This window comes from Berghia stephanieae, chromosome 2 (genome assembly GCF_034508935.2).
Source record: "Berghia stephanieae isolate SIO BIC M18660-M18661 chromosome 2, UCSD_Bste_1.3, whole genome shotgun sequence".
Lineage (NCBI taxonomy): Eukaryota > Metazoa > Mollusca > Gastropoda > Nudibranchia > Aeolidiidae > Berghia > Berghia stephanieae.
The window spans coordinates 60234123-60259122 of record NC_088361.1 but is presented as its reverse complement, the minus strand read 5'-3'; the positions used below and the strand labels follow the sequence as shown (position 1 = coordinate 60259122).

The window sequence follows — 25000 nt, the reverse complement described above, 5'->3', positions numbered from 1 at the left end:
GGTTGAAGGACGAGTTTTCTAGCCAAAATGTTAAATACGTGGGTTTTTTTCAAGGAACGGTAGGGTATTATTTGCCCTCAATAAAACATACATAGGATTCTTACCTTTCATTATAAATTCGTTTTTGACGACGTGCAATTATTTGCAGGTCTGAAAATCCAATTCATTATGGGCTCATTGTTGTAATGGAAATGTCAAAACATGACGCAAAATACAACAATGTTAAACCAGGCCCATAAGTGCGTTCGGATGTCAGACCTGTATTTTGAACCCGTTGGTTTTTGACCATTTAACTTATTCCAAAATAATACCGTTTTGTTCGAAAAGTAACATTTTTATACATATTATCTAAAAAGCTGAAATACAAGTTGGCAATACTGACCATGATACCATGTAATGCTTTCGTGGTAAGGTTTATTTTGATCTCTGATGACCGGAAATTAGTGGTAGTCTGGAGAAAGATGAGAGGTATACACTGAAGTGCCAATTTACATAGATAACGCTTTTAGTCTAGAAGGGCAAATTATGGTCGTTTCATTTGCTTTGATCGTTTTTCGTGATATGGATAGGTTTGAACTTGGTCTAATTTAAAACATAACAACATAACGTTAATACGATCGTTTTCATTGATCAATTGTAGTAATTAGAAATAATGATGATGATACTGATGATGATGATGATGATGATGACGATGATGATGATGATGATGATGATGATGATGATGATGATGATGGTGATGGTGATGATGATGATGGTGGTGTTGGTGTTGATGGTGGTGGTGGTGATGGTGGTTGTGATGGTCGTGGTGGTGTTTATAACAATAATTATAATAGTCACGTTAGAAGAGGACTTTAAAAATGATATATACAAACTGACGGTGAATACCTGCATAACGAGCTAGCTAATTGAGGGTAATGGTTAAAATATTACTGATGGTTTCTACCTGGGTGACATCTCATGTACTATGTGGTTCAACAAAACCTGGAGATGGTGTACTTATCTTCCGGCATATAACCTTCATTTCGAGGAATAGTTTACAACACGCGTAAATTGGAAACATAGAAGTTCAAAGAATTCCACATGACGCACATTGTTGGGTTGTTTTATTTTAGGAAATATAAATTAGCGATTAAAATATCTATCTATATTCTTTTTATTCTCTCTCTGTTTATTTTGTCATATAAGTTGAACTTAATATATTTTTGCCCTTTTTCAAAAGTGTGAAATCACTTAAATTGATATAGACATGTTGCATGACACAAATATCCACCCATCCCCATTACAAACAGAAACCATCAACATATAGGTAGATAGATGGATACATATATATATATATATATATATATATATATATATATATAATATATATATAGATAAATAGATAGATAGACAGGTAGATAGGTCGATGAATGGATGGATGGATGGATAAAGAGAGGGGAGGTAAAATGTCATGGAAGAAGATAATGTAGATTCTTTTTTTTTTCTTTTCCGAATATGATCAATTTTTTCTTTCATAAAAAAAACTTCACCAGTGAAGGCCGCAGATTATCAGCTCCACCTGTGAAATAAATCCGCACCTGCATTGTCAAATTGTAAACTCCTCATGCGCGTAACTCACAGCCTAATCCAAACCACTCACGCTGCCTTTATTGAAGCAACAATTGTATATCATTAATGGTCCACATTCTTGTGCAATCTGGCGGATAAACTGTTTATTGTGATGCCTTGTGAGCCATGCGATGCTGCATATTATATTATTTCCTAGTCATCTCATGCAGAAAACTGCCCTACTCTGAAAACACACGGTTTAAAAAAAAAAAATATTTGGGCGAGAAAACTGGTCCTTCAATCAAATATCGCAAATTTAAAACGTCCCTCATCTTGTCAATAACTTTAACCTCAGACATTAATGAAACCGAGGTTTTAGGGGGTTTGTTTGTTTTGTTTTTGTTTTTCTTTTTGTTTTGTTTGGGGTTTTTTTTTTTTGGGGGGGGGGGGTTGGGGGGTTTGTCATTTTTTTTTTTTGGGGGGGGGGAGGCTTTGTTTTTTTATTTTTTTTTTTGTGGGTTTTTTTGTTGTTTTTTGTTGTATTTTTTCGCGGCGGGGGGGGGGGGGGGGGTGGGCGGGAGGGGGGGGGGAGTATTGTTTGTTTTGGGGTTTGTTTGTTTTGGGGGGTTTTTTTTTTGTTGTATTTTTTTTTTACAAGGTGAGATTCATTTTAACCAGTTAACTGCTGCACTCTGGCAGAACATTTTTTTTCAAAATTTGTCCAGAAAACTCGTCTTTCAAATATCGATCGATTTAACTGACTCTCATCTTGGCAAAAACTCTAAAACATGGAACATCGAGAGGTCCACGGTTTGTAAGGTTTTACTAAGATGAGGATCATTTAAACCAATTGATATTTGAAGGACGAGTATTCTGGCCAAATTTGTAATGCTTGTTAGTCCAGAGAACGGTAGTTAACTGGTGAAAAGGAACGTCGCCAGATGCAACTCCCTATTTTTAAGGGGTTAAGAGGTTATTTTTGTGCTCTGCTAACTGTAAAGTATGAGACTGTATTTTTAGATCATTTTGCTCAGGTCTGTCTGAAATGTAAACATTTTTTTTAAAAATCAAGATCAATCATTAAAGGGAATTTAATGTCCATAATGAAACTCTTCTCATTTTGAGATTTATAACTTTGTTGAATGCAATTCAGATCATCAATGTAAACTTTTTTTTTAACACTGCTCGTATAGAATATTATTTTGATACGAATGATGTCATAAAAGACGAAACGGATTTTATTACTGTAAAGACTGTAATTTTTTATTTCAAGTCGTAATGTCTTGATTTCGCATTTTTAATGAAAGATTTGATTATAAACATCGTTATGACGCATATCGTAAACCCTTTATAAGCCGGATTCTATTATTCTAACCTGATATTGTATTTTACCGGTAAAGGCTTCAATGAAGTTTGTAAAACATTGGTTTTGGTAGTTTAAACTGATAGAAATGTTTACTTAAAACTACATAAAGAATTGGAGATATTATGACTTGAATCAAATTTAGTTTCGCCATTAAGGAATGAATAATTTCGATGGATTACGCAGTTGCTACGTGTGTGATAAGTTTCAAAGGAATACGCATAATGTTTTGATTTCTTTTTCCTTGAAATTGCTTCATCTAACTCACCTTTGAAAATAATTTACCTACTTTAACCGAGTTATTTAGTAATGTATTTAAAACTGACAAGTTCAAGAGTGAACTCAATTTTCTAAGTATTGGAGGCGGATATAGAATTTCTAATCATAAAAACATCTAGCCTACTAATGTTAGAAAAGAATATATGAATCTTTTTCTGTCAACTTATAAACGTTCATTTTTCATGATTTTTTTTTTTTTTGGGGGGGGGGGGGGTATCTTCGTTTCGTTTTGTTGTTTGTTTGTTTTTTAAATTGTCTTATTTGTTTTATTTTGGGGTTTTTGCTTGGGGGGGGGGGGGGGGGTTTCTCGTTTATTTGTTTGTTTTGTGTGTGTGTTTTTTTGTTTTTTTTTTGTGCTTGTTTATTAGCAATGATAGATAGGTGAAATTTCACCTCTAATTTTTTATAGATATGTCACCTATATGTTGCAGATTATTTCTGTCCTATATATCTTGACTAGACCGAGATACTTTATCGTTGCTGAGTAGTCATGGAGCCAAGGCCGTGGAAATTTTACCTTAAACAGGATCTAACCAGGGTCATCTGAGTGGGAGTTGAGTGCTATTCCAACGAAGACTATACATTATGTAATCCATAAGATTAAAATGATTATATTAAGAGAGTGGAACGGAAGTGAGAAGGACAGGAGAGAGAGAGAGAGAGAGGGGGGGGGGAGAGATGGAGGGAGAGAGAGAGGGGGTGAGAGAGAGAGAGAGAGAGAGAGAGAGAGAACGAAATAAGTAGGTAAAGTGAACGGATTATAATTATATACAGAAATAAATGATTTTTAAAAGTAATAGGAAATAAAACAAGAGAGCTGAAGAAACAACGTTATGAAAAATAAATTTTCTTTATCACCTTGAACATTATCAGTTTCTTATTCAAATAGCCCGGTATTTACAGGTTTGATTCTCCCAAAGTTAATATGCATCTTAGTCATATCGTTATCACCATTATTATTGTCCAATACTGCCCGTGTTTGTCTCAATTTTTGATAAACAGTCAGAAAATTACGAACAGTTATTTATAATGACAAATCATCAGATAATCCTGCCACCTAACAACAGACTGAGAGATGGATAGATAGATAGATAGATAGATAGATAGATAGATAGATAGATAGATAGATAGATAGATAGATAGATAGATATATAGATAGATAGATAGATAGATAGATAGATAGATAGATAGATAGATAGATAGATAGATAGATAGATTGATAGATAGATAGATAGATAGATAGATTGATTGATAGATAGATAGATAGATAGATAGATAGATAGATAGATAGATAAATAGACATATAGATAGATAGATAGATAGATAGATAGATAGATAGATAGATAGATAGAGAGGGAATGAAAGATTTGTATAGTTATATATATATATATATATATATATATATATATATATATATATATATATATATATATAGAGAGAGAGAGAGAGAGAGAGAGAGAGAGAGAGAGAGAGAGAGAGAGAGAGATTTTACTAATTTCAAGCTTAGCATGTCAAATCATGACAGCTGGGATTTTAAAGAATATTATACGCATTGACGTGTTCAATTAGTCAAATTTGACGAGCAACTTCGTTTTACGTTCTCCCTTTCCGCTTCATCTCCTTTTTTATTTCCTGGGGGTTTTTTTCATCTTACAATCCTACGGCTTTTGCTCCATAGTTTTTTTTTAAATCTGTTATTATTATTATTATTATTATTATTATTATTATTATTATTATTATTATTATTATTATTATTATTATTATTATTATTATTATTATTATTATTATTATTTTGTTTGCTTTATCCCCCCCCCCTGGCCCTACCCCTCTCCCTCTTCTATCATTATCATGTTTGTATGCTCTAACCCCTCCATCATTATTATCTTTTTCCGTTTGCTGTAAACCCACCCTAACTATCATTACCATTTTTTTCGATGCTATTGCTTCTTGGTGGTGTCAATCACTCTCATTACATAATCATAATCTGTCATTATCATAATATTTTTGTCTTCATAAATATTATAATCACTACTATCGTACAATATACACTCGAACACGGTTTCCTCGAACTCATTCGAATGTCCCATTTTAAAAATTTCATTATTACTCTTTGTACACTGTTTCCTGGAACTACGGTTTCTTCGAACTCATTCGAATGTCCCAATTTTTTAATTTCATTGTTACTCTTTGTACACTGTTTCCTGGAACTACGGTTTCTTCGAACTCATTCGAATGTCCCAATTTTTTTATTTCATTATTACTCTTTGTACACTGTTTCCTGGAACTACGGTTTCTTCGAATTGCTTTACGTGTCCTGAGGAGTTTGGGGAAATCGTGCTCGACTGAATAACAAATTTCGTATCGACTCATAATATGACTATAACTCCGTCCATAAAAGCAATACATGATATTATGATCTGTATTGTGCTGATAATATTGTATTTATATTATGAGACCGGAAAATAATTCAGTTAACCCCATAGCATTATTTATACGTTCACTATTTATCACCATATTATTCTGTTGATTGGCAACATGACTTATTCAAAACATTCCGCTTTTGTTACACGGTTTACAGGGATCGGTTGTCCACAACCTGTTTTTCCCGGATACTAATCATACAAAAAGGTTTTAACAAAAGCAATAACAAACAGATATTGGGATATCATGACCCTTTAGTGGTGGGATTCAATTTTATATTAACCGTACGTCATAACTTTTTATAACGAAATGACGCCAATTTCAGTGATTCCCGAATACGCTTCAACAGTCGTAACGTCACTTCCTTCGTAATGACGCATGGTAACTTAGCAACTGACTCTAAACTATCGGAACAATGCTGATAAAAAAATTTCTCCAACGAGCATAAAAGCGTATCCAGAGGGGAAAAAAACGTTATAAATCTGATCATGTTTTGACTTTTACACATTCTGATCACAAGACATGAAAAGTTCTAGCCAACATGAAGAAAAAATATTGTAATGACATGTCTCCTACAAATATTACGTGTTGCTGTTGGTCAGAGACCCTTTGTAAAGCGCTTGCTTTGAGCACGTTTTGTGATATTGTACTAAATAAAAGCTCATGTTTGTTTTGGATTTTTTTTTTCCTATTTATATCCATATTATATTAATGAGAGAGCTACGAAGCTTCAGTGCTCTGAAAAGCAAAAACAAAACAAAACAAAACAAGCAAAAAAGTACGTAGTCTATTGAAAACTTTGGCTAGAAAATTAATCCTTCAAATACCGACCGATTAAGGTACCACCACCTTACCAAAAACTCTCAAACCTGGGACTGATTCATTAAAATTAAAGACAAGTTTTATGCCAAAGTTTTAATTACGGGTTAGCTATTTTTTACATTTTTAACAGGTTACGGCAGAAATTATTGGGGTTTTTTGAAACCTGTTAAACCCACATATTCTTGAGCCACAAAATGTATTGTCACTGTTTCATAATCATAATAATAATAATAATAATAATAATAATAATAATAATAATAATAATAATAATAATAATAATAATGATAATAATAATAATACTAATAATAATAATAATAGTAATAATAATAATAATAATAATAATATCAACTATGCACCGAGCGAGGCTCGAACCCATGACCTTCCGATCCGAAAGCGAGTATCATACGACTGACTAGACCACATAGCAGCACAATAATTTTTTTTAATCTGAAGATGAGTATCATTGCGCAAGACGTCAGAGCCTCAGATTAAGAGCCGCGTTTTTATACGATAAATGATAAATTCGCGTTATTCGCTCCAAATTAGAAATCTGTCTTCAGGATCTATTTCAAGGGAAGACCGTAATAACCCAGGCGTCAGCTGCAGTGCAGCGCCGCAAACTGAGCTAGGGGCCAGGTGTGATTTGCTCATGGCCACACAGGGCAGCTGGTTTTCCTAACTCGGTAATTTACGTTTAAGAAGCAAAGACTGTACCGCTGAGCCAACTGCCCCTGATCATGTAATCAATAGAAATATATTATTGTTTGAAAGAAATTCAATCCAGCTGTTGAGGGGTTAATGTCCGTGTTGGTATTGGATAGCAATCAATACATAGTGACTGATGGGCCATCTCCATTGCCATCACTAATACGTCGTTCACATTTAATTTGTCCGTTTGAGCTTGTTATTCATTCATGTCTGTTGTTAAAATAATCTGAATTTGTCTTATGTTTTATTCACATTCACTTGTTTGTGAGTCTATTATAGTATTGATTGTTTTGTATTCTTATTTTGTTATTTAGTTTAACTCCTTTGCTGAGTATATTATTTTGGTTTCATATGGCTTTAGTTTATTTTGGGGTCCTTTCAATAAAGACCATTGTCGTTTAAAAGTAACATATTCGTCAGTCCTTCTCAACTTCTGTCATTATTATTATTATTATTATTATATTATTATTATTATTTATTATTATTATTATTATTATTATTATTATTATTATTATTATTATTATTATTATTATTATTATTTTATTATTATTATTATTATTATTATTATTATTATTATTATTATTATTATTATTATTATTATTATTATTATTATTATTATTATTATTATTATTATTAATATTTAACTTCCCAAACCAACCTCCCCCCCCACCTTTTACCCCCATTTCCCCCCCCCCCCCCCCCCCCCCCCCCCCCCCCCCCCCAAAAAAAAAAAAATAAGACCACCCATCTAGTTAAAGTGCATTTCGTATCATTTATAGATATGTACTTAGATAACAATGATTTTCATCACTGTGCTTGGACGACAGATCTGCCAAACATTTGCTTTCCCCTCTAACGGTATGCAATTATGGAAATGTTCCGGTGTCTGGTTGAAAGTAAGGATTACTCTTTGTGCTGACCTTGTAATTTATAACAACGTTATAGGAAATTGCCGTTCTAAAACGGGCTGCCAAGCGCAAGGCTCGATCTGAAAGGCATTACGCAAAAATTGACAAGCTTTCATTCCTTCTTTTAATATGGCTTGAGTTTTTTTTCTTCCGTCTTATTTTTCTCTATATCTACTATATATATATATATATATATATATATATATATATATATATATATATATTATATATATATATATATATATATATATGTGTGTGTATGTGTGTTTGTCGCTCTCTATCTATCTATCTATCTATCTATCTATCTATCTATCTATCTATCTATCTATCCCTCTCACCCTCTGTGTCTCCCTCTCTCCTTCTCCCTCTCACACTCTCCCCCCTCTCTCCATTTTCTTTCTCTCTCTCTCTCTCTCTTTCTCTCTCTCTCTCTCTCTCTCTCTCTCTCTCTCTCTCTAGCTATCTCTATATCTCTCTCTTTCTCTTTCTCTCTATCTCTCTCTATCTATATATCTATATTTTCTCCTTTCTTTCTCATATTGCTCGTATTTCCTTCTCTCATTAGTGGATCCACTCTCTCTAATTCTCCCCTTTTCCACCCCCTCTAAGACTTCTCTAAGATGAATAGAAATAATGTATAATCCTGGGTCATGTAAACTAGAAAAACATGGCAAAATAGCAACATTAAACCATTGGAAACATTACTACTATAACTTGCCGTCTCGAGTCTTGGTCCCTATGACATCATCACGTAATGGGATCTCTCACAGACAAGAAACAAACAGTACCGAGTGTTCCATATCGTTCATTCTTCCTATACAATGCTGTTTTAAATTGGCTAGCACTATTCAGTATCTGATACTGAATAGTGGTTTTGCACTATTCAGTATCTGATACTGAATAGTGGTTTTGCACTATTCAGTATCTGATACTGAATAGTGGTTTTGCACTATTCAGTATCAGATACTGAATAGCGGTTTTGCACTATTCAGTATCTGACCTGAATAGTGGTTTTGCACTATAATACGGTGTTTTTTTTCCGAAACCTGACAAAGTTATGGGAAGAGTGAAGCTGTGGGAGTGAATATGGGACTCAGAGAAGTGTACACCAGTGGGGTGTGAACCTGGGACTGGGTTTCGGCGGGTTTCGTAATAAAAAGCAATTACTTTTTTACGAAACCTGACGACACCTGGCAATATCCGACAAAGTTATGTGAGGTAGGCAGCAGCGTGTGTGTGTGTGTGCGTGTGTGTGTAGGGGGGGGGGGGGGGGGAGGAGGGGATGAACCTGAGATTCAGGGAAGTGTACACCAGTGGGGAGTGAACCTGGGACTCTGGGTTTTGTAAAAAAGCAATAACAAAATAGGGGGGGGGGAGATTACTTTTTTTACGAAACCCGACAATATGCGGCAAAATTGTGGAAAGTAGGCAAAGCGTGGGGAGTGAACCTGAGACTCAGTGAAGTGTACACCAGTGGGGAGTGAACCTGAGACTATGGTTTTCGGCGGGATTCAGCGAGTTTCATATAAAAGCAATTGCTTTTTTACGAAACCCGGCAATATCCGACAAAGTTGTTGGAAGTAGACAACAGTGGGGAGTGAACCTGAGATTCATGGAAGTGTACACCAGTGGGGAGTGAACCTGAGACTCTGGTTTTCGGTGGATTTCAGCGAGTTTCACATAAAAGCAATTACTTTTTTACGAAACCCGACAAAAACCTGGCAATATCCGAGAAAGTTATGGGAAGTAGGCAACATGGGGAGTGAACCTGAGACTCAGGGAAGTGTACACCAGTGGGGACTGAACCTGAGACTCTGGTTTTCGGCGGGTTTCAGCGTGTTTCATATAAAAGCAATTGCTTTTTTACGAAAACCGACGAAAACCTGGCAATATCCGACAAAGTTATGGGAAGTAGGCAACAGTGGGGAGTGAACCTGAGACTCAGTGAAGTGTACACAAGTGGGGAGTGAACCTGAGACTATGGTTTTCGGCGGGATTCAGCTAGTTTCATAAAGAAGCAATTACTTTTTTACGAAACCCGACAAAACCTGGCAATATCCGAGAAAGTTATGGGTAGTAGGCAACAGTGGGGAGTGAACCTGAGATTCGGGGAAGTGTACACCAGTGGGGAGTGAACCTGTGACTGGGTGTCGGCGGGTTTTGAAAAAAAAAAGCAATTACTTTTTGTTTACGAAATGCGCCATCTCCCAATAAAATATGGCAAAGTTATGGAAAGTAGGCAAATAATGGGGAGTGAACCTGAGACTAAGGGAAGTGTACACCAGTCGGGTGTGAACCTGAGACTATGGTTTTCGACGGATTTCAGCGAGTTTCACATAAAAGCAATTATTTTTTTACGAAACCCGGCAATATCCGACAGATTTTGAAAGTAGGCAACAATAGGGAGTGAACCTGAGATTCATGGAAGTGTACACCACTGGGCAGTGAACCTGAGACTCTTGTTTTCTGCGGATTTCAGCGAGTTTCACATAAAAGCAATTACTTTTTTACGAAACCCGACGAAACCTGGCAATATCTGACAAAGTTATTGAAGTAGGCAACAGTGGGGGGTGAACCTGAGATTCATGGAAATATACACCAGTGCGGAGTGAACCTGAGACTCTGGTTTTCGTCGGGATTCAGCGAGATTCATATAAAAGCAATTGCTTTTTTACGAAACCCGGCAATATCCGACAAAGTTGTTGGAAGTAGACAACAGTGGGGAGTGAACCTGAGATTCATGGAAGTGTACACCAGTGGGGAGTGAACCTGAGACTCTGGTTTTCGGTGGATTTCAGCGAGTTTCACATAAAAGTAATTACTTTTTTACAAAACCCGACGAAAACCTGGCAATATCCGAGAAAGTTATGGGAAGTAGGCAACAGTGGGGAGTGAACCTGAGACTCAGGGAAGTGTACACCAGTGGGGAGTGAACCTGAGACTCTGGTTTTCGGCGGGTTTCAGCGAGTTTCACATAAAAGCAATTACTTTTTTACAAAACCCGACTAAACCTGGCAATATCCGACAAAGTTATTGAAGTAGGCAACAGTGGGAGTGATCCTGAGAATCAGGGAAGTGTACACTTGTGGGAATTGAACCTGGGACTCTGGATTTTGTAAAAAAGCAATACCAAGGGGGAGGGGAATTACTTTTTTACAAAACCCGCCAAAAGCCGACAAAGTTATGGGAAGCAGGCAGCAGTGGGGAGTGAATCTGGGATTTGGACACCGATGAGGATTGAACCCGGGACTGCGAGAGGCTGATACCAGTGGACAGTGAGCTCAGAATGTACTTTTATTTCGAAACCTACCGAAATTGTCAAAAGTTATGGGAAGTGGGCACCATTGGGCAATGAACCGGGACTCAGGGAAGTGCACACCGGTTGGGAGTGAACCTGGGACTGTGAAAAGAGGAAATCAGTGGAAATGAACCTGGGACTATGGAAGATGGATACCAGTGGGAAATGAAGCCGAACTATGGGAGTTGGGTACCAGACGAGAATGAAGCAATTACTTTTTTACGAAACCTGCCAAAACCCGCCGAAAAACCATAGTCTCGGGTTCACTCCCCACTGTTACTTTCTTCCATAACTTTGTCAGATATTGGCGGGTTTCGTAAAAAAGTAATTGCTTTTTTTTAAAAACGAAACCCAGTCCCAGGTTCACTCCCCAATGGTGTACACTTCCCTGAGTCCCAGGTTCACTCCCCACTGCTGCCTACTTCCCATAACTTTGTCGGGTTTCGGCAGGTTTCGTAAAAAAAGAAACATCCATAAAAATACCACGTGTATTCAGTAAATAGATGTCCATTGTAGTCTAATATTCAGTATCTATTTAAATTATTATTATTATTATTATTATTATTATTATTATTATTATTATTATTATTATTATTATTATTATTATTATTATTATTATTATTATTATTATTATTATTATTATTATTATTATTATTATTATTATTATTATCATCATCATTATTATCATTATCATTATTATTATTATTATTATTATTATTATTATTATTATTATTATTATTATTATTATTATTATTATTATTATTATTATTATTATTATTGTCATGTAAATTTCAATATAATACGGCAAGTAATTCTCGGAAGTACATCGCTCAATTAAAAATGAATTTATAATGAATCGGGTTTGTCTTAGATGACAAAACAAACAAACAAACATCAACAACAAGGAGAACAACAACAACAACAGAAAAAAGCAAGATTTTAAAAAGTAATAAACAATAGAAGAGCACAATAATGAAAAACAACAACGCGATGATAACACATAAAAGATATTCGTAATAAATCGATAAATGATTAAATTACTCCAACTACTTGATTAAAAAAAAAATCATAACCATAATCATAATAATGACGATGATGACGATTACAACAACAACGATAATAATAATAGTAAGTAATAATAATAATAATAATAATAATAATAATAATAATAATAATAATAATAATAATAATAATAATAATAAAAGAACAATAGTATATTATCAACATTAAAGTATATTTCAAGCAAATAAAATTATTAAAACAAAAGTTTTAAAAATATAAATAGACAGAAGGAATTTTTAAAAAATATTGGGAAAAAAAAAAAAAAAGTTACCCGTACAGGGATTTGAACTCTCGAACCTTAAGCTCAGAGTCAAACAGCTTATATCCACCATGCCATGGTGTCACTGAACTTTTAGAGACATTTAATCATGTCTATTCAGACATTAAAAAATGTATTTGACTGCCTCTCTTATTTTGATATTTTGAACTATGTTAATTGCACGATAGCAGAAATTTAAAAATTTCGATCAAAATATTTTTACAACTTTGAATCGGGCTGTCAGTTACTGCACGTGTTCAATCTGGAAGTAGGTCAGCAGTTCAACCGAGATTGTCGTACTTTTCACTCTCTCTATAAAAAAGAGTTCCTTATGGATACTGAATAGTGGCAAAGCACTATTCAGTATCTGATACTGAATAACCACTTCCTTTTAAATTATATCAACAATTTGATCCTATTGTCTAGCGTTTCAATGTTTGTTCATTTCTCTCGCAATGTAAATTAAATGTGAACCGTCGCCTCAATTCGATATTATGGGGGGATAAAAAGTGAATTTAAGATAAAACAGTTAGAATTACAAAATTGGATAGCCATGCAGACCTGCCTGCAATTACGAAAAAATCGCAAAATTATTACATGTTTGCTCCGATTTCAGAAATTTATGGGCATCTTTAAATCATTAACACTCATTGAAAATGAAGGTAGATGCCTACTTCATAATTATAATCATTTACAAGAGTTATTTAATAAGTGTGAGAGTAAATTTCTTAAGTTAATTATAGCGACTACAATTTTTATCTCCTAAAAGTTACGAATTTTAATATTTTCAAGTAGACAGGTCTGGATTTATGCTATTTAAGCAGCTCTATTCATTCCGCTCTATGAGGCATAATAATTCCAATATAGTAAATTCATAATTCATACTTCAACGTCAATTGTCAACACGTGTTTTACACCGACGTCATACCGGAATGAGATCTTGAATCACAAATAGACCGATAGTCCATTTCATCATTGAAAACGACATATTTATTTTGCTATAAGAAAAACGAATCAATTGGAATATTAAGTAAACCTCTTACATTATAAGTGATTTCTAGTACGGTATAATAATATATGATATATGATAAAATATTTCGCTGCCGTCTTTCTGACTTTTAAGTAGTGTATTAATGTTTGTATTGTTTTTGTTATTGGCTGAAGAAAGGTTTTGAGCCCGAAACGTTCCGGGTATTGGCATTGTTAAAGATGTTATATCTATAATTGATCATTACTTTTTTTTTAGTCCACAAATTTTAACAGCTTAGTATCACTTTATAATCTGATTATGGCTATGCTGCCATATTCTGGAAGAGCACATATTATTTTAAAAATTTGGCCAGAAATCTCGTCCTTCAAATAACGATCGATGTAAATGACTCTCATCTTGGCAAAAACTCCTGACTCGAAGTAAAAGATGATGAGTCAACATTATTGTTACAAACAAAACAAGAGTTCCGGGAGTCGGGGAGTTGTAACGCAACTGTCAATTAATGAAAGTGTCATCGATTATCGTGCGTGGGTTAACAATGTTTTTATATATATCTAGATAGACCGATAAAGGAAACGTGTAGTCTTGGAGAGATAATTATAGGTAAGAAACAAGTCTGCCAATTATCATTGCAATTGTGAACAATGTGTAAATATTATGATACAATTGTAAACGATACAATTGTAAACGTATTTTAAATTGTAGATAATGATTAAATGTATGCGATACAGATTCATACAGTTACAGTTCAGAAAATTATATAGAGTAGGCGGGCACTTATATCAGTATTTACAAAAAAAAACCAATAAAGGCCAAGTTTGTCAGAAATAAATATAAGAAGGAAATCTGACTGTTGGAAAATCCAAATAAATATTCTTAAGAGCCTTTTGACAGATCGTTTGTAATAGTACGGGTATGTAGTCTAGCGGTATGCCACTCCCTTTCGGATCAGAAGGTCCTGGGTTCGAGCCTCACTCGGCGCATAATTGAGTCCTTGGAAAAGATTATTTACTCATATTCTCTCACCGTACTCAGGTGTAAAATGAGTACATGGCGTTAACAGCGTTGTCTCCGTCCGAAAAAAAATGTATGTCGTATAACAGGCGTCATGTCTAGTTCTACATGTTAAGTGTTAAAATTTATATCTGCTTAGGAATATATACATCAAAACATGCATCATCATCAGTGGCAAAACTCAGATCAATTAAACTACCAGCAAAGAGGGAAAACAAGCATTCTTATTAATATTTTCAATTTGACAGTTTAAAAGAGGTTAAGGTGACATTGGATTGACCGAACACATTCGTGTCCATCAGTCTGTGAATGTCGTAAAATTGAATGATTTTTTATTCACTGTGTCACCACTGTGAATTAGGTGGGCATGTAAACATGTAATTGTTTAGGACCACTGTGGGTTTCATTCACCAGACCGGACTGACCATGTGACGTGACGGGAACGAAGAAGAAGAAGAATGATTTTTTTTTTTTTTAAAAAAACTTCTTACATGTTTTGCACAATTCTACCTTTTTACGATTTTGGCGAGTTATGGTTCAATCGAAAGTTACAGACACCAAGATGTTTTTAAATGGGGAATCACTTAATGTTATGACATACATCACACTAATCATGGGAACACAAGTTTCTGGTCAATCCAACTTTACCGATCTGTTTAATGAACAATAAAAAATCTTCTATTATAATGATATAACAATATTGGAATTTTTTTTAATTCAAGTAAGTATTCATTAGTTTAAACCTATGTCTTTATGAGCAGGATTCCATTTTCCGAATTTATCAAGACCCTCAAGGCGTACATTCATTTTCCTTCGAGATAAATCCACGCGTACTTTGTACTGATTACACAATAACATAGGGTCGAACTAGATGTTTCAGTTGGACTCGGTGATACGTGCCTTTAGACGAGAAAGGATAAACGATGAGTTATGAAATTATTCTGATGGTTATTAATAGATCAAAAAACAACTTTCACTTATCATATTGCGAGAGGGGTCAACCCTTTTTAGTCTAATTGGAATCACACTCAGTGAAAAAAAAATCGAAATCCCGAAGTCAAAGTAAGAAGAGTTCTTCAATAAAGCACGCTATGTATCGTGACTAAATCAAACCAAATTAAACGTCATTTAACCTTCTCATTACCAGCCATTTTCAGGATTTTCCCCAAAACTTCACACCCAATAAACACAAAAATATATTTTTTATCACTCAAACACAATAACAGTAAGGTTCTTGCGAAAGCTACATAGTTTCTTGAGCAAAACATGCTCTACAACACACTGATCATTTTCTTTAAATTTTATGATGTACAACAGAAATTTGAATAATAAAAATATTGGTTGTATCGTAACGAATGTGGCGATTTTCCTGAAGTTGGTAAGGAGAGGGTTAAGGCGGTAAGGTTGGACCGTTCGCTTTTCTCTTGAGAGGTGGAGTTTCTAAATTTTTGCCAAAGTACCCTAAACGAGCGCTGGCTAAAATGTTTGTTCCATCCATTTTGTAACCAATTCACTGCCGCACTCTGGAAAAAAAATCATATTTAAGATTTTGGCCAGAAAACTCGTTCTTCAAATTAATATCGATAGATTTCAATGACCCTCATCTTGGCAAAAACTCTCAAACCTGGGACGACTTCGCGGAAGTTCCATTGGTGACACATAGTAAATCAAAGCAGTCCTGTTTCATGATTGCATTATATACACGTGTGCGCTGGTATGAGTATATGAGCATGTGTTGATCTATTTTTTGCCTGAAAGAATGCCAAATGGATTAAATAATGCTCTTTACACGTGATTTTATTCCTTAGACATTGCCACATACAATTAGAATATAAGTCAAGGCTCAAGAAAAGTAGATACAAATAGGACATTTCACTCAATATTTTGATATTTCATTTTATTTTTTTCCAAGCTAGTGGTATTTGTATTGCCTGAAAAGAAATATATAACAAATGTATGTTGTTTTTTCACTTCCAGATGGACAATTTAAAAAAGTGGAGGGGCGCGACATAAGTTCTCAGAGAATGTGAGAACACTCGCCACAACCTAAAGATCACATCCAACCCTAACACCCACCAACAACGAAGTACAGCAGAGTTCCTATGACAACATATAAGTAATATGCCCAGTCAGAGAGATGAACCCTGAATGCACCCATTGTCTTCTCTACATCCTCATGGCCTGCTTAGGCCTAGCCGTTTCCAACAAGCATTTCAACGGTAATAATATACTGGTTGGGGCCCCGGGAAGACGGGGATTAGAGTGGGATAAGGGTTTTTTTTTTTTTGGTTGATATTTTTATGGGAAATTTTGTTGGTTTGTTTGGTTTGTTTGATTTTGTTTATTTTTTGGGAGATTTTGTTATTGTTGTTTTTTTTTTGTTTTTTTTTTCTGTTGGGGGGGGGGGGGGGTGTTGGTGTCGTTTTGTTTTTTTTATTTTTTGCTATTTTATATTTATGTTTGTTGGTTTTTTTTTGTTTGTTTGTTTTGTTTTTTTTTTGTTTTTTTTTTTTTTGGGGGGGGGTTATTTGGTTTTGCTTTCTTTTGTATTGTTTGTGTTTGTTTTTCGTTTTGTTTTTGTTTTGTTTTGTTTTTGCAATCCTTCTATTACGACAACTCTAAATCATGAACACACTAATCAACAAAGATCACCAAACATATTTTGTAGTGACAAAGCTAACAAAATCTCGGGTCTATATATTTAAACAACATATCGCAAAGATAGAAAACCCCTGTCATAACAATGTACCGTAAATGCTTCCTAAGGCCTACCTGTACGCCTTTATATTATGGCTAGCACTATTCAGTATCTGATACTGAATAGTGGTTTGCACTATTCAGTATCTGATACTGAATAGTGGTTTTGTACTATTCAGTATCTGATACTGAATAGTGGTTTTGCACTATTCAGTATCTGACACTGAATAGTGGTTTTGCACTATAATACGGTGTTTTTTTTTCCGAAACCCGACAAAGTTATGGGAAGAGGGCAGCTGTGGGAGTGAATCTCGGACTCAGAGAAGTGTACAACAGTGGGGAGTGAACCTGGGACTGGGTTTCGGCGGATTTTGTTATTTTAAAAAAGCAATTACTTTTTGTTTACGAAATGCGCCAAATGGCAACAAATTGGGGCAAAGTTATGGAAAGTAGGCAAATAATGGGGACTGAACCTGAGACTCAGGGAAGTGTACACCAGTAGGGAGTGAACCTGAGACTCTGGGTTTAGGCGAATTTCAGCGAGTTTCATATATAAGCAATTACTTTTTTATGAAACCCGACGAAACCTGGCAATATCCGACAAAGTTATTGAAGTAGGCAATAGTGGGGGGTGAACCTGAGATTCATGGAAGTATACACATGTGGGGAGTGAACCTGAGACTCTGGTTTTTGGCGGGTTTCAGCGAGTTTCACATAAATGCAATTACTTTTATACGAAACCCGGCAATATCCGACAAAGTTATGGGAAGTAGGCAACAGTGGGGAGTGAAACTGAGACTCAGGGAAGTGTACACCAGTGGGGAGTGAACCTGAGACTATGGTTTTCGGCGGTTTTCAGCGAGTTTCACAAAAAAACTATTACTTTTTTACGAAACCCGGCAATATCCGAAAGTTATTGAAAGTAGGAAAACAGTGGGGAGTGAACCTGAGACTCAGAGAAGTGTACACCAGTGGGGAGTGAACCTGAGACTATGGTATTTGGCGGATTTCAGCGAGTTTCACATAAAAGCAATTACTTTTTTACGAAACCGACGAAACCTGGCAATATCCGACAAAGTTATTGAAGTAGGCAACAGTGGGGGTTGAACCTGAGATTCAGGGAAGTGTACACTTGTGGGGAGTGAACCTGGGACTCTGGATATTGTAAAAAGACAATACCAAGGGGGAGGGGGAATTACTGTTTTACGAAACCCGCCAAAACCCGACAAAGTTATGGGAAGCAGGCAGCAGTGGGGAGTGAATCTGGGATTTGGACACAGATGAGGATTGAACCTGGGACTGCGAGAGGCTGATACCAGTGGACAGTGAGCTCAGGATGTACTTTTATTTCGAAGCCTACCGAAATTATCAAAAGTTATGGGAAGTGGGCACCATTGGGCAATGAACCGGGACTCAGGGAAGTGCACACTGGTTGAGAGTGAACCTGGGACTGTGAGAAGAGGATATCAGTGGAAATGAACCTGGGACTATGGGAGTTGGGTACCAGACGAGAATGAAGCAATTACTTTTTTACGAAACCCGCCAAAACCCACCGAAAAACCATAGACTTAGGTTTACTCCCCAATAGTATACACTTCCCTGAGTCTCAGGTTCACTCCCCCACTGTTGCCTACTTTCTTTCCATAACTTTGTTGGATATTGTTGGGTTTCGGAAAAAAGTAATTGCTTTTTTTTTTAAGAAACCCAGTCCCAGGTTCACTCCCCAATGGTGTACACTTCTATGAGTACCAGGTTCACTCCCCACTGCTGCCTGCTTCCCCTAACTTTGTCAGGTTTCGGCGTGTTTCGGCAGGTTTCAGGTTTCGTAAAAAAAGAAACACCCCTAAAAATACCACGTGTATTCAGTAAATAGATGTCAATTGTAGTCTAATATTCAGTATCTGTTTAAATTATTATTATTATTATTATTATTATTATTATTATTATTATTATTATTATTATTATTATTATTATTATTATTATTATTATTATTATTATTATTATTATTATTATTATTATTATTATTATTATGATGATGATGATTATTATTATTATTATTATTATTATTATTATTATTATTATTATTATTATTATTATTATTATTATTATCATTATTATTATTATTAGACGTCTATTATTATTATTATTATTATTATTATTATTATTATTATTATTATTATTATTATTATTATTATTATTATTATTATTATTATTATTATTATTATTATTATTACTATTATTATTATTATTATTATTATTATTATTATTATTATTATTATTATTATTATTAGTAGTTAGTAGTAGTAGTAGTAGATAGTAGTAGTAGTAGTAGTAGTAGTAGTAGTAGTAGTAGTATTATCATCATCATCATCATCATTATTATTATTATTATTATTATTATTATTATTATTATTATTATTATTGTTATTATTATCATTATTATTATTATCACGTAAATTTTAATATAATACTGCAATTAATTCACGGAAGTACATCATTCAATTAAAAATGGCAGAAAGTCTGGCCACATATTTATAATGAATCGGGATTGTCTTAGATGACAAAACAAACAAACAAACAAAAACAACAACAACAACAACAACAACAACAACAACAACAAATGTGACAAACAGAAAAAAGCAAGATTTTAAAAAGCAATGAACAATAGAAGAGCACATCAATGAAAAACAACAACGAGATTATAACACATAAAAGATATTCGTAATAAATCGATAACTGATTAAATAACTCCTACTAGATGAATTAAAAATCATAATCATAATGATGATGATGATGATGATTACAACAACAACAATAATAATAATAGTAAGTAGAAATAATAATAATAATAATAATAATAATAATAATAATAATAATAATAATAATAATAATAATAATAATAATAATAATAATAAATAATAATAATAATAATAATAATAATAATAATAATAATAATAATAATAATAGTATAATATAAACATTAAAATATATTACAAGCAAATAAAATGATTAAAACAAAAATATTGGGGAAAAATAAAAGTTAACCCTGCCGGGATTTGAACTCTCGAACCTTAAGTTCAGAGTCAAATAGCTTATCCACCAAGCCATGGTGTCACTGAACTTTTAGTGACATTTAATCATGTCTATTTAGACATAAAAAAATGTATTTGAATGCCACTCTTATTTGAGATTTTGAACTATGTTAATTGCACAATAGCAGAAATTTAAAAATAACGATCAAAATATTTCTACAACTTTGAATCGGGCTGTCAGTTACTGCACGTGTTCAATCTGGTAGTAGGTCAGCAGTTTATTTACATTCAACTGAGATTGTCGCACTTTTCACTCTCTCTGTAATAAAAGAGTTCCTTATGGATACTGAATAGTGGCAAAGCACTATTCAGTATCTGATACTGAATAACCACTTCCTTATATTATTTTGTTTCATGCCAGTCAGAGCGGTTATAGCACTTTGGTTCTTTATATTTCCAATCGAGTTCATATTTTTAATTTTTGGATACCTAAACTTATGTTAATGAACAAAAGATTCAAAAAGACCATCTACAAAGGCCATTTCAGTAATCATATCAATCAATGTCTGTCTTTACTTTATCTTTGATATCAAAATGTGCATGAATACACAATAATGCACATGTTCCTGCTTGAAGCTAGACGAAATAAATAACACTAGGCAAATGGAATGGAAAATTCAATTCAGTCAACGATGACAGATCTGCCGCACTATGGAAAAACCCATATTTAAAAATTTAGCCAGAAAACTCGCCCCTCAAATATCGATCGATTTAAATGACCCCTCATCTTGACAAAAACTCTCAAACCTGGGATTCGCGAAGTCCCAGGGTTGTGAGTTTTTGCCAAGATGAGGATCATATAGTTCGATCGATTTTTGAAGGACGAGTTTTCTGGTCAAATGTTTAAATATGGAGTTTTCCCAGAGTGCGGCAGAATGTGGATGTTTTGAAGAAAACGTCTCTAGGGATATTTTGTGTTTTTATTGGTTTATTGTTTATTGTCGTTATGTTGGGAGCTTTTTTCTTGGTAGTGTTCGATCATTTCTTCTTTGTCTTTATATTTTATTTACTTTATCCTCTTGACAGCTCGAATTTGATTGGCATTTCAAGCTAGATTGCTCCAAATGAACAAACAAAAAATTATTAATTTTGAAGAATCACTCATGCAATCAAGCATGATTGCTATTTCAAATAGAAATTTTTACATGAGCTTCTCATGCGGCATGTGAGCTTCTCTATGTTGTTTCTTCAACCAGACAAAGGAGTTATTTACAGGATCTCAATGAATGGATAAAATACATTTGGGAAGGCTTTGGGTGGGGGGGGGGGGGGTGAGGAGGGAGGGTAGAATGATATGGACGCATAAAGCCATCAAAGACTATGATCGATAAAGGGTATATAATCCACTTGGACTTAAGAATACGCTGAATAAAGAGTTCATTGAGGAATTTATTATTGACCCATGAAATAATAATTTGTAAACTATTAAGTCTTTTGGGGTATACGGCGATTGGAACGGGCGTTTATTCCAGATACATTTTTAAGTTGAGCTTTTATGTTGCGCAATATCCGTTATAATCAGAGACATGAAACCGTAAAGGGCGTTTACATTATTTTTCGACAAAGACAACGCGTTTACCGTCCAGGGACTTATTTCACATCTGGTCAGAGAATGTGAGTAAAGAGCCTTTCAAGAAGAGGGGGGAGGAGAAGGAGAGAAAGATTTACCGGTCCTAGTGTGAATGGCATACCATAATACCACAAAGCAGCAGCTTTTATTGTGGGAAACGAGTTGTAAAATTGCGTACTACCTTTTGGACGTTTTATCACAATGACCGTTTTTGGCCAGAATTTATTTAGGCCCTGCCTGGGTTGAGAAGACAAGATTTAAAAACTTCTGACACGATCTAGGGCTGTATGCATCATACCCGCCTGCATCTTTATCGATTGTGCCATCTATCAAATCTGGCTTTCAAAAAATGCAGTATGGCATTGCAGTATGCTCTTTGCTTCGTACCCAAAAGGTACATGTTCGACTCACGCCACACTATACCGTGGCCTTGAAAAGTCACCTCGCCCTAGCTCATTTTCTGAGGCTTGAGTTATCATAGCCATCCCGTGGAATATACATCGAAAACAAACTTCACTTGCAGATGACTGAAGGGGATTCTACACGACATAAATTGTGCGGCTATGTTGGCTCGTGGTATGATCTTGGCATCGAATCTGAAGGTCCAGGGTTCGAGTCTCGTTCTAAGCAGCACATAATTGAATCCCTGGAAAAGGCTCCTTACTCACATTCTCTCGGGTACTCGGGGTGAAAAATAGGTATCTTGTCGTTGAGAGCGTTGTTTGTCTCTGTCGAATAACAAAATGTACTATCTCGCTTAACCGGTGTTATGTTTCGTCCTAAATGTTAAGTATTGCAGTTATTTAGGAACCCCTTGTAAAGCACTTTGAGCATGTTTAGTGGATATTGCCCTATATAAATACTCGAGCTTTTTCTTTGTTTGGTTTTTGTTATGTTTTGTTTTTGTTTTGCTTTTGTTGTTGTTGTTGTTGTTGTTGTTTTGTTTGTGTTTTTCCGGGTGGGTATTTTTCTTCGTTTTGTTTGTTTGTTGTTTGCTTTTTGGTTTTTGTTGTTGTTGTTTGTTCATTGTTTGTCTGTTTTCGGGGGGGGGGGGGTGGTTTCTGAGGTTTTTTGTTGTTTGTTTTTTTAAACTATTAATTCTAATTTAAGTGTGTGTCTACTGAATGCATCCTTCAGTAAGGCCCCAATTAAACCCATGTTTGATATACGCTTGACTTGCCCTAATGGACCCGTACGTAAATTTATACATGTAGCATTTAGCTCATAAGAGCAGAGTATGTAAAGCCAATTCCATTCGGGAAATGGTCCAAATGGAGTTTGATCCCACCAATCCATTTCCGGTATACCTTTCAACCCTTTCCATTAATATCTCATTAACCTCGTCCGCCGTTATTTTGTACGGAAAGATCTCTCCAAGAGTTGTTTTTTTTCAATCGGAAGAAAAAATAATTTGAGAATAAGGTTTACATTGGTGATCTACCGTGTCAATATGGTTTTAAATATGAACTGGCAAACATCCTATATCAACGATGTAAGATTAATCACTGGGATTGAGAGAGAGAGAGAGAGAGAGAGAGAGAGAGAGAGAGAGAGAGATAGAGGAAGAAAGAGAAAGGGAGGGAGAGGAAAAAAGGAGAGGGAGGAGGGATATATATATATATATATATATATATATATATATATATATATATAGAGAGAGAGAGAGAGAGAGAGAGAGAGAGAGAGAGGGAGGGAGCGAAGGGGGGGGGGGAGAAAGAGGAGAAAGGAGTACAGATCTCTCCAAGAGTTAATCCGGAAAAATAATGATTTGAAATAGGATCCCATTTGTTACCGAAATTCGTCGGGAATTCCAAAAAGCAAGAGTGTAAAAATCGTATATTAACCAATTAATAGTCGTTCTCTGAAAACACACATTAAAAAAAAATATGTGCAGAAAAAGTTGTAAGTCATATTAAAATGTATATTTAAGACAACCGCTTGTTCTTTTTTTTATCTTGTCTTGTGGTTAGGGTAATATTTTTATCCTCATTATATTTTAGCCAGCATTTTTATGAGTAGGCCTAGTTCTAACTATTTTCTATCAATCTCGACGATAAACGTTCAAAGTTAAACATAGTTTTGTGTGTTGGTGTGTTATATCCGACTGGTGGATATTATGAATATTTTGGCTTCAATAGTCGTCTGTCTAGGGATAATCCTTAACGTTCTGTTGTCGCTTCGCACCGGGCACCGTAAATTATATGTGGCACCACTATAATGGCTTTCGATGTTTTGTCCTCTACAACCATATTATGGCCCGGTTAATAAGGATGAAAAGAAGAAAAAGGTAACGAACATGTCCCATTTAATGAACGTCACTCGTACTCGTCTCATGCAAAATATCCCAAAGTTTTGAGGGTTTAAAACGACAGGGCGACATCGATGCCCCATAGTCGCGTGGCTAGAACAACATAGATGCGCCATAGTGTCGTGTGGCTACAACAACATAGATGCCCCATAGTGGCGTGTGGCTACAACAACATCGATGCCCCATAATAGTGGCGTGTGGCTACAATAACATAGATGCCCCACAGTGGCGTGTGACTACAACAAAATCGTTGCCCCATAGTGGCGTGTGGCTACAACAGCATCGATGCTCCATAATAGTGGTGTGTGGCTACAACAACATCGATGCTCCATAATAGTGGTGTGTGGCTACAACAACATCGATGCCCCATATTGGCGTGTGGCTACAACAACATCGATGCCCCATAGTGGCGTGTGGCTACAACAACATCGATGCCCCATAATTGTGGTGTGTGGCTACAATAACATAGATGCCCCATATTGGCGTGTGGCTACAACAACATCGATGCCCCATAGTGGCGTGTGGCTACAACAACATCGATGCTCTATAATTGTGGTGTGTGGCTACAATAACATAGATGCCCCATATTGGCGTGTGGCTACAACAACATCGATGCCCCATAGTGGCGTGTGGCTACAACAACATCGATGCTCCATAATA

At 35.1% G+C, this 25000-nt stretch overlaps 1 protein-coding gene across 3 annotated transcripts in view; it reads left to right on the top strand.

Moving 5' to 3' along the window:
- Window positions 1-25000, top strand: part of LOC144965264 (zwei Ig domain protein zig-8-like) — a 148782-nt gene that overhangs the window by 75614 nt on the left and 48168 nt on the right. For all 3 annotated transcript variants that reach the window (XM_078900415.1, XM_078900416.1, XM_078900417.1), the window contains one exon: window positions 16651-16892. In XM_078900415.1, coding sequence (XP_078756541.1) covers window positions 16811-16892 — 82 coding nt within the window. In that variant the 5' untranslated portion in view covers window positions 16651-16810. The remainder of the gene's footprint in view (window positions 1-16650; window positions 16893-25000) is intronic.